This window comes from Somniosus microcephalus, chromosome 11 (genome assembly GCF_052327205.1).
Source record: "Somniosus microcephalus isolate GS21.2 chromosome 11, FLI_Smic_1.0, whole genome shotgun sequence".
NCBI classification, from domain to species: domain Eukaryota; kingdom Metazoa; phylum Chordata; class Chondrichthyes; order Squaliformes; family Somniosidae; genus Somniosus; species Somniosus microcephalus.
In genome coordinates, this window is record NC_140997.1 from 173,784,270 (window position 1) to 173,801,157 (window position 16,888).

At 44.0% G+C, this 16,888-nt stretch overlaps 1 protein-coding gene across 1 annotated transcript in view; it reads left to right on the top strand.

The window, feature by feature from the left end:
• Nucleotides 1-16,554, top strand: part of prok2 (prokineticin 2) — a 49,767-nt gene extending 33,213 nt beyond the window's left edge. Inside the window, exons 2-3 of the mRNA XM_086002288.1 lie at nt 5,453-5,578; nt 15,959-16,554. Of these exons, the coding sequence (XP_085858414.1) occupies nt 5,453-5,578; nt 15,959-16,084 (252 nt within the window). The 3' untranslated portion in view covers nt 16,085-16,554. The remainder of the gene's footprint in view (nt 1-5,452; nt 5,579-15,958) is intronic.
• The last annotated feature ends 334 nt before the right edge of the window (nt 16,555-16,888 follow it).

Sequence of the window (16,888 nt, forward strand, 5' to 3'; positions counted from 1 at the left end):
CTGAGCACTTCCTCAACTGAGGCATATACCAAGTAATCCTAAGCCCTCAATGTGGAAGTCCCATTAGCGAAATGACACACGCCACAACAGCAGCTCTTAGCAGTCAGATTTTTTATTTACAGTAATCATCTGATGGCGTTTTAACATGAAACATCAAATTTCACCCAAGTGACTACCCTTGTGACTATTTGTGCAGTATCTTTCTCTTACGCGTGCTCCTACGTGGTGCTTCCCCTGTGGCTTCAGCAGATGTGAAGGCCCCTTGCTCACTTTCTTGCTGCTCCTGTCTCGACACATTTGGCGGGCGTCCTCTGGGATTGCGAACCTGTGAGGGCTCGTCAACAGTCTGCTGCTCCTGCGGCAGTGCAGGGGTTGAGACGTCGATCTCAGATGGGTGTGGACTCTGGTGGGGCTCTGACCAAGGGCTCTGCAGTGGCATGGAAGTGTGAGCGCTTGGAGAGGAGCCCCCACTTCCTTGATGTCTGCCACCAACTTCCCTCTCATGTGTCAGGTCCCCCTCAGCACTTGCAAGTGGCTTGAGAGCACCTTGCTGCACATCAAGGGGGCCATGGGGATCTGTATCTGCACTGGCAGTCTTACTCAGAAGGACTTCCATGAAGGTCTGGTTTCTCTGTTCAATAGATGACCATCGCTCCTCCAGAGATGTCATTCTATTCAGAACACTCACCATGTTTTCTGCACTCTGGCGACTTATCACCTCCATGGAAGTTACCATCCTTTCCATGGTGATGCGTTCATGCGCCAATGACTCCACAAAGGCTCTGCTCATGTTCGCAATGGACTCCTCCATTCGCTCCACACTCGCAACGACCCTGGAGACAAAACCTGCCAGAGACTCCTGCATCTGTTTCTGGAGTTCCAGCACTGCTGATCTTATGGGTGGACCCAGAGGCAGAGGGTCGACATGCAGCTGAGCCGAGCTGGCAGAGTCCTGTGCCCTCCGACTAGGACTCTCCACTGCTGTCCCTGTCTCCACAATCTGCTGAAGCTCACTTGTGAGCTGTGATACACCAGGTGACAACACTACTCTATCTCGCGATGGGCTCACCGAGGTGTGAGTGTCTGCGCTGGTGCTGGGTGCGCTGAATTCTGCTGACGCTGCGCCCTCCGAGGTTGCAGCTTCCTCTGAGGAGTCTGGATGCTCAGGCTCTTCTTTCTGGCTAGTGGGGATGGGTGCTTGCGATGGTCCTGTGGGGGAGTAAAGGAGAGTCAGAGATGTGATGCCAAGGTTACATGCACATTGCATATTGCAGATGACCATAAGTCCATCTGTTAGAGCTTCAGAATCATTATCAGCGACTCATGTAATGTCATTGAGAGAGATGGAAAACTATTCTGTCATCAGCTTGCTGTGATGCACCCGTCTGTCCGTCCCCCACTTGCGCATCGTCCTCCACTCCCACGATCTCCAGGACCGCATCCTCCCAGGGGGTGAGGTGAGCTACTGAGGGTGTCCCTCCTCCTGTCCTCGCTCTTTCTCTGTTATTGTGAGCTCTCTTTTCCTGCAGCAAGAAAGTGAGCAAGGGAGACAAGTGGAGGTTGAGTGAGAATGAAGGAGTGAGTGTAGAGAATCCATAGCATAGATGCTTAGAAGGAGACAAAGATGGAGTGAGGTAGCAAGACCAAGGGCCCTCCCTGTGTGTTGTCAGTTGTTTTCATAGCATCACAGTGATAGGGAGTGTGAGGGCTGCATAGTCGAATAGTTAGGTGAATGTGACCATAGAGAGAGAGGGACTGGGTATGGGAGCATGGATGTCAGTGTCAAGTGGGATGTGGAGGAAGAGATTGCTAAAGCTGAGTGCTGGTGAGGAAAGGCAATGGGGATCAGATTGAGGGTGATGGAAAATTCATACTCACTTTTCCAGTGTGCAGAAGGTCATGAAATCTCTTCCTGCACTGAAGCCAGGTTCTGTGGGTTACTGACAATGAGTTGACCTCCTCTGCCACCTGGATCCACACCGCCTTGGTTTGCTGTGGAGGCTTCTTCCTCCCTGAAGAAGTGAAGAGCACCTCTTTATGTGCTCTTGCTCCCCCTACTAAAGCCTGCAGGACAACGTCATAGAACCTGGGAGCAGACCTAGGTCTCTGGCTGGCCATTCTTCCTCCAGGACCCTCTCACTGCAAAGGCCAAAAGGTTGGCAGTCTGCAGAAGAAGCAAGGCTTGTTGCAGACCTTAAATGTAGCAACAATGATGACCTCATTGGAGGCGACTTTCAGACTGGAAAAACTCATTGCCCATGGGTTCCCACACGTTAGAACTCAATTGGCCACTTAAGTTAAAATCGCATCATTCTCCCACATCGATTTAGAATCGGGTGGCTAACACGAAATGCGGTTTACACGACCCCAGCGCACCCCTGAATTAAAATCCAGCCCATAATGTTCACAAGATTCAGTTACAGTTAGATTCCTTGATAGCAACCTTCACTAACAAGTCCACAGGATATGTTCTCGTCTAGTTCAGCATATTGCTGGTAAACTTGTAACAATGTGATTCCTTGACAAGCCATTGCAGTAGAGCTCGCTGTCTGGTCATTTATCTTATCCTCCTTGGTAAATCTATGTCTATAGATGTGATATCTTTTCCCTCCTGGGTTGTCTGTGGCTTACGGATAGAACCGTCTTGTATGAAGGTAGCAATATTTGGACATCAGCCAGTTCAAATATTGGTTCCCTTATGATCAGGGAAAATGAACTCTTACTTACACATGATACACTCGAAGATTTGTCGATTTAAACTTAAAGGCCTTGTTTTTAACCCCCCTCACCCAGCAAGGACAGTGGGTGGATGGGGTTAAAATGAGGCCAAGTCGACTTACCGGCCTGAGGTCGCACCATTCCTGCCCGGTGGCATTTCATCTTCACCAATTTTCAAATCGGCTGAAGCTCCCACTATAGGCAGGCAGGGACCTACTTTACACTTAAAACTCGCCACCCGATGATGTCACCAGTGCCACAATGTGATCTTAGCTCAAAGTCAGGGTGAGTCCCTCACTGTCTGCAGCCCGACAGCTGAACCATGGCGGGAGGCAATGACTGGCCAGAAGAGGCCAAGGTAAGTTCTAAAAAATTACTTTTGTTAGAACTCCTTGTGGGCCAGGAGGAATAGGAGTGCCCCCCCCCAACAGGCCCCATAAGGTGTCCTTGGGCATTCCCAGCCCCGGCCTCCACCCCCCAAACCACTGCACCACCCCCCACAATGCCCCCCCAACCCCCACCCCCCCGAATGCAATGTGAACCGCCCCCCGCCTCCCCCCACCCATCTCCTCTGCATCACCAATGCCCCCTCAGCCCTCCCCATCACCTCCAGACCCTTCCTCCCACTGACTGCCAGAGACTGTTCTCACAGGTCTCTGGCTGCGGTCTCCTGCCGCCAAATTATTGACCCACCCGCCGACCAGGGAGTGGATCAGGCCGGGTTCAAGCAAGACTCTAGGAGCATTTATGACTCCTTCTACAGAGATTGATTTTGATCATTAGACTTGGGGGCTAAAAGGGCATTAATGGGGCGCAGAGCAACTAGAGCCCGGTTGCAGTGATGTTTGCGCCGCTCGCGAAATTGACCAGACATTTTGCGGCAGCGCTAAACACTGCCGCCACGATCACCTGCACCTGCAGATTGTGACATCAGTCGAGCGTGCAACGCCCTGGTAGTGCCCCGGACCAGAATGGTTGAGGGGAACGTTTTGTGGTCGGGAAGGGACTGAGGGAGCGCTCTTTAAAGGCGACCGCTTCCTGACTTTTTTTGTTGGCGACATTTTTGCACCGCGCATTCTGAGAGAGAGAGAGACACTTCTGGAGAGATTCAATGCTGTGTGAAGGAGTTTTGGGTACTGAGCAGCACTTTGCAGGTTCATTTTGATTTGACCTTCCTTACATCGATTTAGAAGAGACTTGGGGGCTGCACTCTGAACTCTTTCCCTGGGCCTCTCCATTGTTCTTTCCAGCAGAATTGATGTACAGGTCTCTCCAGGCCGATATTCAAGGCTGCAATGAGCAGGGTGTGGATGGAGAGCAAGATCGATTCTCCCCTTTAAGAACTGGCCGGCGCCAGTGTGTCTGTGTTCCATTGCTGACTGGCATCACATGAGCTTCGCCAGCGCTCTGAGTTAGCGCCTCGCTCCTCGGCGTTATCGCCTTAAGAGAGGTGTGTAGCGCCTGATTTAGCGCTCAAATCACCTCCAGGGGCGATAGAAGCCAAGTTTGCAGTCGGAGGCGATAATTAGTGCCATGCGCTAAACTTTGCGCCCGGCCGATAATTGCACCCCAAACAGGGCGATACTGAATTTCTCCCCTTTGAACTTTAAGTAGTAATATTAGCAGGTATCTAAGCATTGATTACTCAAATGCCAACGTAAGGAGATCATCACATTGAGCATCAGCCGTGGCTCAGTTTGTAGCACTCTCACCTCTGAGTTCGAAGGTTGTGGATTCAGGTGCCACTTCCAGAGACTTGAGCACAAAAATCTAGGCTGACACTCCAGTGTAGTACTGAAGGAGTGCTGCACTGTCAGAGGTGCCGTCTTTCAGATGAGATGTTAAAATGAGGCCCTGTCTGCCCTCTCAGGTGGATGTAAAAGATCCCATGGCACTATTTCGAAGAAGAGCAGGGGAGTTCTCCCTGGTGTCCTGGCCAATATTTATCCCTCAATCAACATCACTAAAACAGATTATCTGGCCATTATCACATTACTGTTTGTGGGAGCTTGCTGTACGCAAATTGTCTGCCGCATTTCCTACATTACAACAGTAACTACACTTCAAAGGTACTTCATTGGCTGTAATGCACTTTGTGATGTCCTGAGGTTGTGAAAAGCGCTATATAAATGCAAGTATTTCTTTCTTTTTACTATATAGTAGAGGTGGACACACCATTCATTGAAGGGCCCCATGCTCCACCAGTTTTTATTTTGATATATAACACTCTCATACAACTAGGTGAGAACATAGGTGACTCCTCCCCCACCCCCCATATTCTGTAATTTTATTGTAACATCTAAGTCAGAGGTTTGAAATACCAGAAAGGTTCCTGAATACTGTATTAAAAGAGTTCCGAAACTTATAAATCAAATCCTTAAATGTATTGTACAGAAACCTTTTGCTATGCACATAGTTACTTTAGTTGCACTGATATCTGGGTGGAAATCATTGCAGAAACTTCAGGCCAATTTGTTTGTTCCATTACTTTCATCTAAAAGTATGCATACTGGTCAGGACTAGATTTTCAAAGTCTTCCATCAGATTATATAAAAAAATACATAAATGCCAATAGATTTAGTGCAAATTGTCAAACATGATATGTTAGAACACTTCAGTGCGAATGGCGTGGTTGGTAATAATTTGTCATTGTTTAATCTAACAGATGTACACATTTGAATGCAGATAATATTTTCCATGTCCTTATTCTGCTGAGTTATGTATTTGGTTACAGGCTTGTGACAGAGACCAACAATGCGGAGGGGACATGTGCTGTGCTGTCACTCTGTGGCTGAGGAGTCTACGAATATGCACACCAATGGGCAATGAAGGGGACGAATGCCATCCGTTGAGTCACAAAGTTAGCATTTTTATTCTTATTATACAGAATGAGAGTTAGCAAGTTCGAGAAATAATGCATGAAGGTGCTTAGTTATCAATGAAATTTATCATTATGTGTCATATTCTTAGCAATTGTCATTATCTGATGTACATTTTGCCACTATTTTTAACTGTAAATATATCAATTTATGCACATCGCATTATAAGAAATATTAATTTTAAATATCTGTTAAAAAAAAAATACATATTAAAACTCACAAACAGATAAGAACATATACCTGTACTTACAATATGCAAACTTTCGCAAAACTTTTAACCCTTAGACTGCCAGGAAATTCCTGCTTCTTTGTGCTGGCCTGTTTGTAAGTTTTCAGCTTAATCACAATTGGGGGGAATTTTAACCCCAAAAAACGGGTGGATTGGGGTCATATGGAAGGTTAAAGAGTTAAAAATCTGAATCCCGACCCCAACCCGCCTCCAACCTGCCCATTTCCGGTTTTAACGGAGGCAGGACGAGGGCAGGCAGCCAATTCGCTCCCAGGAGGCAGTTCACCCATTTAAATATTAGAATGAGGCTCCATGCCTCATGGTGATCCACCATTTTAAATTGAACTCTGACTGGTTGGATTTCCTGGGCCTTGGGGAACCTGCCAGCTAAAGGAGGGCAAGGACTGCTGGATCAAGGCGGTAAGTGCCTTTCCACTTACCTGCTGGATCCAGCGTCCCTGCCTCGCCAACAGCTCACAATCAGACCCTCCACCCGACCCTTCTGATTTCCCCGACCGCCCCCCCCCACCAGGCCTCTGATCTGCGCCCCCTCATTTCTGAGGCCTCCAAGCCCCCCACCCATGAGACCTCCTCTCTCCAATCCCCCTCCTCCGGCCCCCCGAACCAGCCAACCAGCCTCCAATCCCCCCCCAAACTTCTGACTTCCCCATCGCCCCCCACGGCTCCCGATCACCCTTGGGCTTTCCGACCTCCGGCCTCCCGATCACTTCTGACCTCCCCCCTCTGGTCCCCTGATCACCTTCCAACCTGCCCCACTCCACTCCCCAATTACCTTCCAACCTGCCCCATTCTGGCCCCGGATCACCTTCTGAACAGCCCCCCTCCAGCCTCCAATCCCCCGCCCCCCAATCCCTCCCTCTCTCCTCTCTGCGGCCTGGTTCTGTAGGCCTCCCGACCCGACAGCCAACCAGCCTCTCAATCTGGCTGGCTGCAGGCGGAAATCAGTGATTTGAAATGCTAATCAGGTCAGGCCGTTACATTTGGCAGGGCCTAAGGGAAGCTTGCTCTCCCAGGTTTCCCAACCGCTTTCCAGCCCCCCACTCCCTACCCGCCTCCAAATTAAAATTCCAGCCAATGTTTCTGAACAAAACACTGGGCCGGGTTTTCTGACCCCCACGGGTGCGTACAAGGTGTGTACGCACCCGTAGGAGCCTCGCAAGTGCCGGGTTTAGGCATGCGAAGCGCATGCACTAAAACTGAGCACTTCTGTTCTCTTGACAGATCGCACACCTGCCCGGGAAAAGGGCCTCTGCAGGCAGGGAGTTCCGCTTTCTGCACCACTTCCACCTGCTGAAAGCCTTTAAAAATCTTATGCATGTGTAAGGCCTGCTTTTACCAGCATAACAGTTTTAAAAAATTTTAAAAATTAAAAATTTTCACTCATTTATAATTTAAAAATACTTTTTTAAAAAAAAAAGGTAAGTTTATTTTTAGCCCGGTAAAAAACTTTAATTATTTTTTCCCAAAAATTTAATTTTTGTTTAAAATATTTAATTTAATGGCCCAGAAATTCGGGTCTCCACGGGTGAGTACACACGGGGTACTCACCCGTAGGCCCAATGGAAGTGCCTGTTTCCTGCATGCACTGCACATGCGCAGGAAACCGGCACTTCCGTTCCTCTGAACGAAGAGGTGCGCAGGAGAGGCTGCGCGTGCGCATCGAACTTCATTTTTTTTTACAGGTTTTCCCTGGAAGGTAAGCCTGCAGAAGTTAGAAATTTAAAAAGCAGGCATAAGGCCTGCTTTATACAAGGTAAGTGGTGAATTAATTAAAATTAAAACATTTTTTCCACAGGTTTATTATTTTTAAATACTTTAAAGCAAGGTAAGTTTATTTTTAGCCCTGTTAGAAAATAAAATTACTTTTTTCAAAAATTTAAATTATTGTTTAAAATAGTTATTTCATGTAATTTATAGTTTATTTAAAAAATGTGATGTTTTTTTTTAATTTATTTGAAGATTCAGTGTTGTTTTGGGGCCGTAGCATTTATAAATCTTGACAGCACTTCCTGTCAGACTTATGAATGGAGCATTCCCTGCTCCGATTGGCTGCCCATGGCCCACGTGATCCCAGGGGACGCATCGAACTAACTGCGCCCCTGGGATATGCAAATACTGCGCGCCGGCAGCTGGACCAGGCCCCGGATCGGAATTCCACGGGGGCCCACAGCTCAACGGCCGGCGCGCAAGGTAAGTGCAGATCGGAGGCTTACACCCGCGGGAAGCCCCCGACCCGAATTTCTGGGCCAATGTAATTTTAACTAATTTTAAATACGTAATTAAAAACTAAGTTAATGTTTAACTTTTTTAAGTGATCCCCATTCATACTTTTGACAGATCTGAACTTAGAGACCTGTCAAAAGTGTGAAGGGGATTCCCTTTTTTGATTGGTTCCCCATGGCCCACGTAATCCCAGGGGCGCTTGCGAACCGCATGTGCCCCTGGGATACCTGGGCCTCTGCCTGTGCGGACCAGGAGAGGCCCAGGATCAGAAGTCTCGGGACCTACAGAGCCAGCAGGTAAGTGCATAGATTTTTTCCAATCGGAGGCATCCGCCCGTAGGAAGCCTCCGATTGGAAAATCCAGCCCACTAATATTACAGCAGTAGAGTTACTCAAATACCAGGAATAGCTTTACTGCTATAATATTAACACTAAGATAAAGACAGAAAACACAATTTGATAATACAGTAAAGATCTTGCATGCAGCACATACTTCATGTAAGTGTAACACTACCTGTTGCACTTTGCCCCCTCACACTTTCCCCGTCATACTCTTCTGACTCACTGTGAGCAATGCCTCAGGAAATCTGCTAATTATCATTAAAAGTGTAAACACTTTAGTTTTGGTTGTTCTGACTTGTTTGCTTCCAATTCTTTCCGTCCTTTTGAGTTTCAAGTTTAGCTTTACTTTTTTCTGGTTAATTTGTACTTTTCCATGACACAAACAAAAAGGGGAGCCAATGGATGTAAACTCATTGTTGGCACCCAAAAGAAGAGTATACACAGAGGAGGGAATGTCTTTGTGATGTATTAAATGTTAAAATATCAGAGCAGACCATTTAACAGGTGTGCTTTAAACATACATACAGTTATGTACAATTTTAAATAACAAAAATAACAAAAAATAATTTGGGAGAATATTTTTGAATTTGGTACCATTAAACAGTATGCCTAAAATTCCCATGCATAGGCAGTAAAGGATCTGAAGTGGTCTGAATTTGGCCGGGTTTATTCACAAACTTGTCTCAATTGGGACCATTTTAAGATCATGGGCCGTATTTTCCGATCGGGGGCTTCCTGCGTGAGGAGGCCTCCGATCTGGAAAAAATCTACGGACTTACCTGAGGGCTCCCGAGGTCCAGACGCTTCCGCTCCTGGGCCTCTCCAACTTGAAATGTGCAGGACCCATGTATCCCAGAGGCGCATGCGGTTCGCAAGCGTCCCTGGGATCACGTGGGCCATGGGGAGCCAATCAAAGAATGGAGATCACCCCAAAAACACTTTAAAACATTAAATAATTTTTTTTTTTAATCACATTTTTAAAATTAGTTGAAATTACAATAAATTAAATATTTTAAACAAAAATTAATTTTTTTGTAAAAAATAATTAATGTTTTTTACGGGGCTAAAAATAAACTTACCTTTTTTAAAGTATTTTTAAATGATAAATGAGTGGAAAAAAAAATTTTGTTTTACTTTTTTCAAATCTTATACTGTTAAAAGCAGGCCTTATGCCTGCTTTTACCAGGCGTAAGATTTCTAAGGGTTTTCTGCGGGCGGAGGTTCTCCAGAAAGCTAAACTATCCGCCCGCAGAGGCCCTTCTCCAGGGCAGGCGTCCAATCTGTCAAGAGGATGCTTGATAGATAGGAAATGCCAGTTTTCAGCACATGCGCTTGGCATGCCTGAAACTGGCATTTCTGATGTCCCTACGCGTGGGTACACAGCGCATACACACCCGTAGGCATCGGAATATCCGGCCCCATGTATTTAGCTTCACTAAAAAAAAGGAGTCAAAGTTCGAAGGAGAGGAAGGAAGGCAGGAAGGAGAGAAAATTGTTGAAGAAAAACATATAAAATTGCTAATAATTCTGGAGTGCAATCATTAATTTAAATACAGAAGTTACAGTGACACATGCGTGGAGAAAATGCTGGGAGCTGTTTTGTAATTCGCAGCATCCTAAGTGAATCATGCAGCCATTGTGTGGGAGGCAAGCTCCAATTTATTTTAACAGCATCAGAATAAATGTGGGATTTTTTTCACCATTCCAAACAAATGCTTGCTAAATTCCAGTATATCTGTAATTCAAATTTGTGGATAGTTTCACAATTTGTTTGAAACGTTACTAACCTAAATAAATTCTAATATCTGTTCCATAAGTTTAAATAAGATTTTTTTAAACCCAGGTTTAGTTGCTTGATTGCTGTTTCGATTGTTCCACTTATTTCAGGCATTTGTCTCTCTGAAGGTTCCATCTGCTAATGACTCACAGGAAAGCAGCAGAGCAAACTAAGGAGAGAACCCGAGTCCTAAGACTCGGTGGCGTAGCAAGTTTGTGCACCAAGTGGCACATATCGTCCCAGGCGATGCATGACAATATTTGACTGGCAGGCTGACTTTCATAGGAAGCTCATCCAAAGGCTTGGTGCAGCACAATGTAGGACAGTGCTGTGTGACAGAATGGTGACAATTACAATCCAACTGACAGCTCCCTGCACCATTCTTCTAAAACTTTACTCATCTGTTTTCCATGCGGCTGCTACTGATGACAGTCGTCCTTTGAGCACATTTTACTTTCTGTAGCAATGGAGCATTTCTGTAGGAGTTAGCAGTTTGCGTAGGTTCAGAGATGGCACATCAAAAGAACATTAAGTGACTTTGCAGGGATTAAAATTTGAATTCATTGGGTTGATCAGCTACTAATGACAATATTTTGGCAAAAGGAGTAAGACGTGTTTGATCCTGCCAGTAGCCTGGCCAGTACTTCAGGGCTTCACCATTAGAAGGCTGCAAGTTTAAATCCCAGGGATGCCTGTCACACAGTTTTATTTAAGTTTTGTCAGTCATCAGCTGGGTCATTAATCCAAATCGAAGGCAAAATATTGATCTCTTCCACCCTCATAATAATCTCTACTAAAAAGGTAATTTCAGTATAAATATGTAGGAATGGAAGTAGAATTTGTTATGCATTTTGGTAAGTGCTACCTAATGGGGTAAATTTTCCCATCCCACACTCCCAGCAGGGAGCCGCACTCAAAGGGAATGCCGATCAAAAATAGGACAACAACTCTGTAGTGCTGATTCTTTGGACCATGCTCCCTTTGAGCATAGCTTTCCACTGAGAACACAGGATTGGGAAATTTGTCGCTAATAGCTCATCTCAGGCTCTGTTTCTTGTGAAATGCCAAACCAAATCATGCCTGTGTTTATGAATCAATCCCGAGTACAGTATCCACCATTGCAATAATGAACTTGGCTTCACCAAATTGGAGCGACTTAGATTGCGTATCGACAGGAATATCTTTAATGATGAATTAGAGTGAGTCATACAAATTAGACAGAGGAAGCACTCAGCAGCAGGATATTAAGCATCTCAACTAAAACAAGCTGTTATCAATTAGTTTCAACTTCAGATCGTGCTCTCAGCATCCTCTTCTCTGTAACTTGACAGATTTTTCTTAGAAATTAAGATGAAAGTTCTTGGTCAATAATTAAATGCATTTCTTTTGTACAGTAGTAGAAATAACTATCCAGTGAAGTTTTTCAACTGCTACATTTGCACTGCTGAAATATCTGCTTCCGATAACTGAGTCCAAGCTCTAAACCATTTATTCATTCATTCATCAGCAGTAGGTAAAGAAATACTAAATTCATTTAAGTAACTTAATAGCTCTTCATAACACTCTATGATATGACACAAACTCTTTGCAATGGTGCATGGATTGTGCTTCCTTCTTTACGAGAAAACCTATATGAATCAACTTCACTTTTTATATAGCTCCCAAAGATTAGCCTTATGGAACCATGCAACAAAAAAAACAGCTCATTTAATCATTCCTGAAATAGCATCAGTAGTTCTTTCATTTCAAATAATATTTCAGGAAGCATTTTGAGTAGTACATTCAGGAAGACAGAAACATCACTTAACATTCACAGGGCGATAAGGGCTACTAGTTAACACCATTAAGGGCTATAGATGACTTTATGGTAAAGGTGTTATTTTTCCCTGGTCAAATATGACTACATCAAAAAAGCAGATTTGTGGGTAATTTATTGATGTGATGTAGGTAATTACTTTAGTAATATTAAACAACATTTTTTTTTCAATCAATATATGAATAGTATTTTGAAATCTCTTTTAAATATAAGAATGTACATATGGTAGTCCAGTGGTTATGTACTCGCACCCGAAAGCTGTGATTGTAAGGAGTGAAATTTAATGCAATAAATCTAGGTTGTTTGTGCCAGACCAGTGGTTAAAGTGGGCCAGGATGGCGCAGCCCCTCACTCACTGGTAATTTACAGTATCACCTCTCGATATTCTTAACATATTTGAAAATTGTTCTTTGTTTTGCATTGGTCATTCACAACCTCACGTAATTAGCAAAATATTGAAATATTTGCTCATCAGATTCAATCCTGATTCTTTCATTTATGGGTGACTGGCATGTGCTCCCAAACTTTCATAAGATAAATTTATCTTTCTAGGGTAAGTTTACCTTTTGAAACACAATCTTTTATTTTTGTTTTCTTGTTCTTTCTGATCACCAGCCTCAATGCACCTCCTTGCAAGATTCTGAAGGGGATTGACAGGGTAGATGATGAGAGGTTGTTTCCCCTGGCTGGAGTGTCTAGAACTAGGAGGTATAGTCTCAGGATAAGGGGTCAGCCATTTAAGACTGAGATGAGGAGGAATTTCTTCACTCAGAGGGTTGTGAATCTTTGGAATTCTCTGCCCCAGAGGGCTGTGAGTGCTGAATCTTTGAGTATATTCAAGGCTGAGATAGATACATTTTTGGACACTAGGGGAATCAAGGGATATGGAGATCGGGTGGGAAAGTGGAGTTGAGGTCGAAGATCAGCCGTGATCTTATTAAATGGCGGAGCAGGCTCGAGGGGCCGTATGGCCTACTCCTGCTCTTATTTCTAATGTTCTTTGCCGTAGGCCTCACTCATGACTTGGCAGGGAGATCAATTCTCTGTGTTTTGTGTATAGGACTTCTGTTCAAAACAAGGTTGGTAGTTTCAGAAAAATTTTCCCTTTAAAAAGAGTGCTTATTTTCAGGATGACTTCAGGATCAGTTGAGTTCGCTACTTTCTGTCAATATGTTTATCCACAAATCTTGGTACAGTAAACAAGCCTGTAATAATCTATAACAACTGGCTATTGTCAGTCACAATACTCAAGAGAAAGCAATGTAAAAGTGCAAGATTAAACACAAAAACATCATCTTTGATGTACTGAGCGCCAACCCTGGGGTTTCAATTCAAAAGGGAAGTGCAACGAGACCTGGGTGTCCTTGTGCACCAGTCGTTGAAGGTAAGCATGCAGGTGCAGCAGGCGGCTAAGAAGGCAAATGGTATATTGGCCTTCATAGCGAGAGGATTCGAGTACAGGAACAAGGATATCTTGCTGCAGTTATACAGGGCCTTGGTGAGACCACACCTTGAGTATTGTGTGCAGTTTTGTTCGCCTTATCTGAGGAAGCATGTTCTTGCCATGGAGGGAGTGCAGCGAAGATTCACCAGACTGATACCTGGGATGGTAGGAATGACGTATGAAGAGAGATTGGATCGATTGAGCTTGTATTCGCTAGAGTTTAGAAGAATGAGAGGGGTTCGCATTGAAACTTATAAAATTCTAACAGGACTAGACAGACTAGATGCAGGAAGGATGTTCCTGATGGCGGGGAGTCCAGAACTAGGGGTCACAGTCTAAGGATAAGAGGTAAGCCATTTAGGACTGCGATGAGGAGGAATTTCTTCACCCAGAGAGTGGTGAACCTGTGGAATTCTCTACCACAGAAGGCAGTTGAGGCCAATTCGTTAAATATATTCAAGAAGGAGTTAGATATATTTCTTAAGGCTAATGGGATCAAGGGATATGGGGAGAAAGCAGGGACAGGGTGCTGAATTTGGATGATCAGCCATGATCTCATTAAATGGCGGAACAGGCTCGAGGGGCCGAATGGCCTACTCCTGCTCCTATCTTCTATTTTTCTATGTCCCTGATCAAGAGAATTCATTAATCCATCAATGTATCCACAAATCTAGTGGAAGAGATAAAAGTGATTAGAGATCATAGGAATCTATCTATAGTGCAAAAAGAAAGGGACAAAGGAATTTGTGTTTAAAAATTGATTGTGAGAAACAGAGATGTGTGTACATCAATGAAACAGTTTTAGATTTAAACAAGAATAGTTTTGAAGAATGTGCCTTAAAATATACACACAAACTGGTTATTTTTTTTTAATTGTTCTTCCTCCTTATTACATGAGTATGACCAAGTACTTGGAGAATCTTAATGGTTTCAGGGACATAGTCAAAGGTTTCTCAAGTTAGGGAAAACTGAGACCCCCTTCTTAACAAATTCCACTTTAACCACTACACTGAACATGTGTTCTTTTTCAAATAAGTTTAGATAGTCTCTGTTCAATTCCTAGTACATACAGGCATACAACATGAACTTTCCCTAATTCAGCATAAATCGGCAATCTCCCTCAGTGAGGCAACAATATGGTTGGTGTAGGAAATGGAAAATGTCACGTGGTGCAGCAAAAGGTGCTTTTTTGAGGTTGGGTTGACACAGATTTTGTGAATGGAGACGTGCTGGAGGCGGGACTGCTGCTTGTCGGGTCAATGTCCCACCTCCATCATGTTCTGACCAACCAGGGGGATTTTCCCCTGATTGACCTTGTTAAGCCCGCCCTGCGGGCTCAGCAGGCCAATTAGGGGGAAGTCACTGACAGAGCATGTCAACGTCTGACGTGCCATCTATCAAGACTTCTTGAAAGAAGAAGTGTTGGCGTTTGACAGCTCTGTGAAGCTGTCAAACACTGACATTCTATGTAGTTTGATGAGCCCTTGTGTTCAGGACTCATCAAACCTTTCAACTTTGTAGATTTCAGATGACTGTTGGTTCGGAGGATCCAACAGCCAGTCTGTGAAATCTACAAGGAAGATGTCGGGACTCCCGATCCAGAGCGGATGAAGGCTGCAGGCAGAAACCAAGGTAAGTGAACATTTTTTAACACTTAACACTCACCTTACATACTTACCACTCCACACCTGCACCCATCACTCACCTCTACATCTTACATTCAGGCCCCTCCATCCCCCGCAGACCTCCTACTCGACTCCTCCACCCCGGTGGGGTTCTCTGAGGTCAGAAAGCCTTCACCTGAAAAGGTAGAATGGGACTAATCCTTTTTTCTGCCTGTTAACTGTTAAAGGATCTAATCCCTTTCCCGCATCCAAGAGACTGGACCCAAAGCAGCACATCTTCCCGCCTCCAAGCAAAAGGGCACGGAGGCGGGATGGGGGCGGGTTTGCCATCCGCCCCCACTTTCTGCAACTTTACTGGCAGTCCTAACTCCATACCCACCTCCTCGGGGCTGAGAAAATCCAACCCTTTAAGAGAGTTTTACTTTACTGTATATCCACCATGTTATAACTGACTTTGTGCTGCTTAATGCTGACACTGGATGCCAGAAAATTTTAAAAAACAAGTAATAGCCCGAACCTGAAGCCCTCATTCAGCATGATTTCATTCACTATGTTGTCAAACAGACCGGACCATGTTTGTGTATATGCAAATGTTCTATTTCCCATCACTGGCATTCCACACCTTGATGAACACAAAATTCACCAAATAGAAAAAGTAAATAAAAGTCCCTTCAACTTTACAAAATAAATAAAATTCCTCTAATCAACTCATTCTTTAGTTAAAGCAAGGGTTGGCTTGGCTGAAACATAGCTGGAGATATGGTATATCTGATTCCATAAAAGTTATTTTTAAAGGCAGGTTATAAATTACATTGAAGAATCATTTATTGTACATGATAATGTTTCAGTTATCTGTAATTATTTATTCTTTATTGTGTTTCCTAGGTACCATACCTTGGGAATCGAATGCACCATACCTGCCCTTGTTTGCCAAATCTTATTTGTGTGAGGTTTGCAGATAGCCAGTACAAATGTTTACCACTGTTCAAAATTGAAGATGTGTTCTTTTAGCAGAAATAATCCTGGTTAGCCAAATTTGCATTAACTAGCCTACTTGCCAATAACAAATATAAAAAAAAACAATTGTAAATCTTTGTCACATTCATTTGTGAGATGATATTCAGGCTGATTGTATGTATTTAAATAAAGATATGTTGTGCGTACATATTTTATACATTTGCCCAGCACCATTTGGGAGTGTCTGTAAATGGACTTTGCAATTATATGTTTCTGTATCAGAATGGAAGGAGTTTTTCAATTGTTTGTCAATTAAAGAGTAAAGTGCAACTTAAAGCAAAACATTCTTTGGGATTCTCATGGGAAAAGAGGGCATCGCTGATACAGCACCATTGAACCAACCACAGGAGCACTCGGGACATCTCCCAACGACCACCAAGTGCTGTCGTTGTTGAGTTAATTGTAGCATTAAAAAGGAATGTATCAATTCATGTTTGAACAGAAAGTAAAGGGAAAAAATTCTTTGTGAGTTTCTGCTCATTTATGCCAGTAATATCAATGCAATCCGTACAGAATCGGCAGAACCACTGCAAAAGATCGTGGAACTTTAAACGTGAGTTATGCCCAAAACCACTTATACTTGTGTTTACCATGATCTTTTACGTTGGTTTAAGATTCAAATCACCGGATTAGGCCCAGCCCACAAAACTGGCCACACTCCCAGGTTGACATTGCGAGATTCTGCTGATTGCACTGGTTCAGGAAGGCTCCTCAAATTGTGCTCATTTTCTTAGGCGCACAGGCACTAGTAGGCACATTTTCAAAGTTCTTTCATATCAAAAAGTATTTAATTTACGA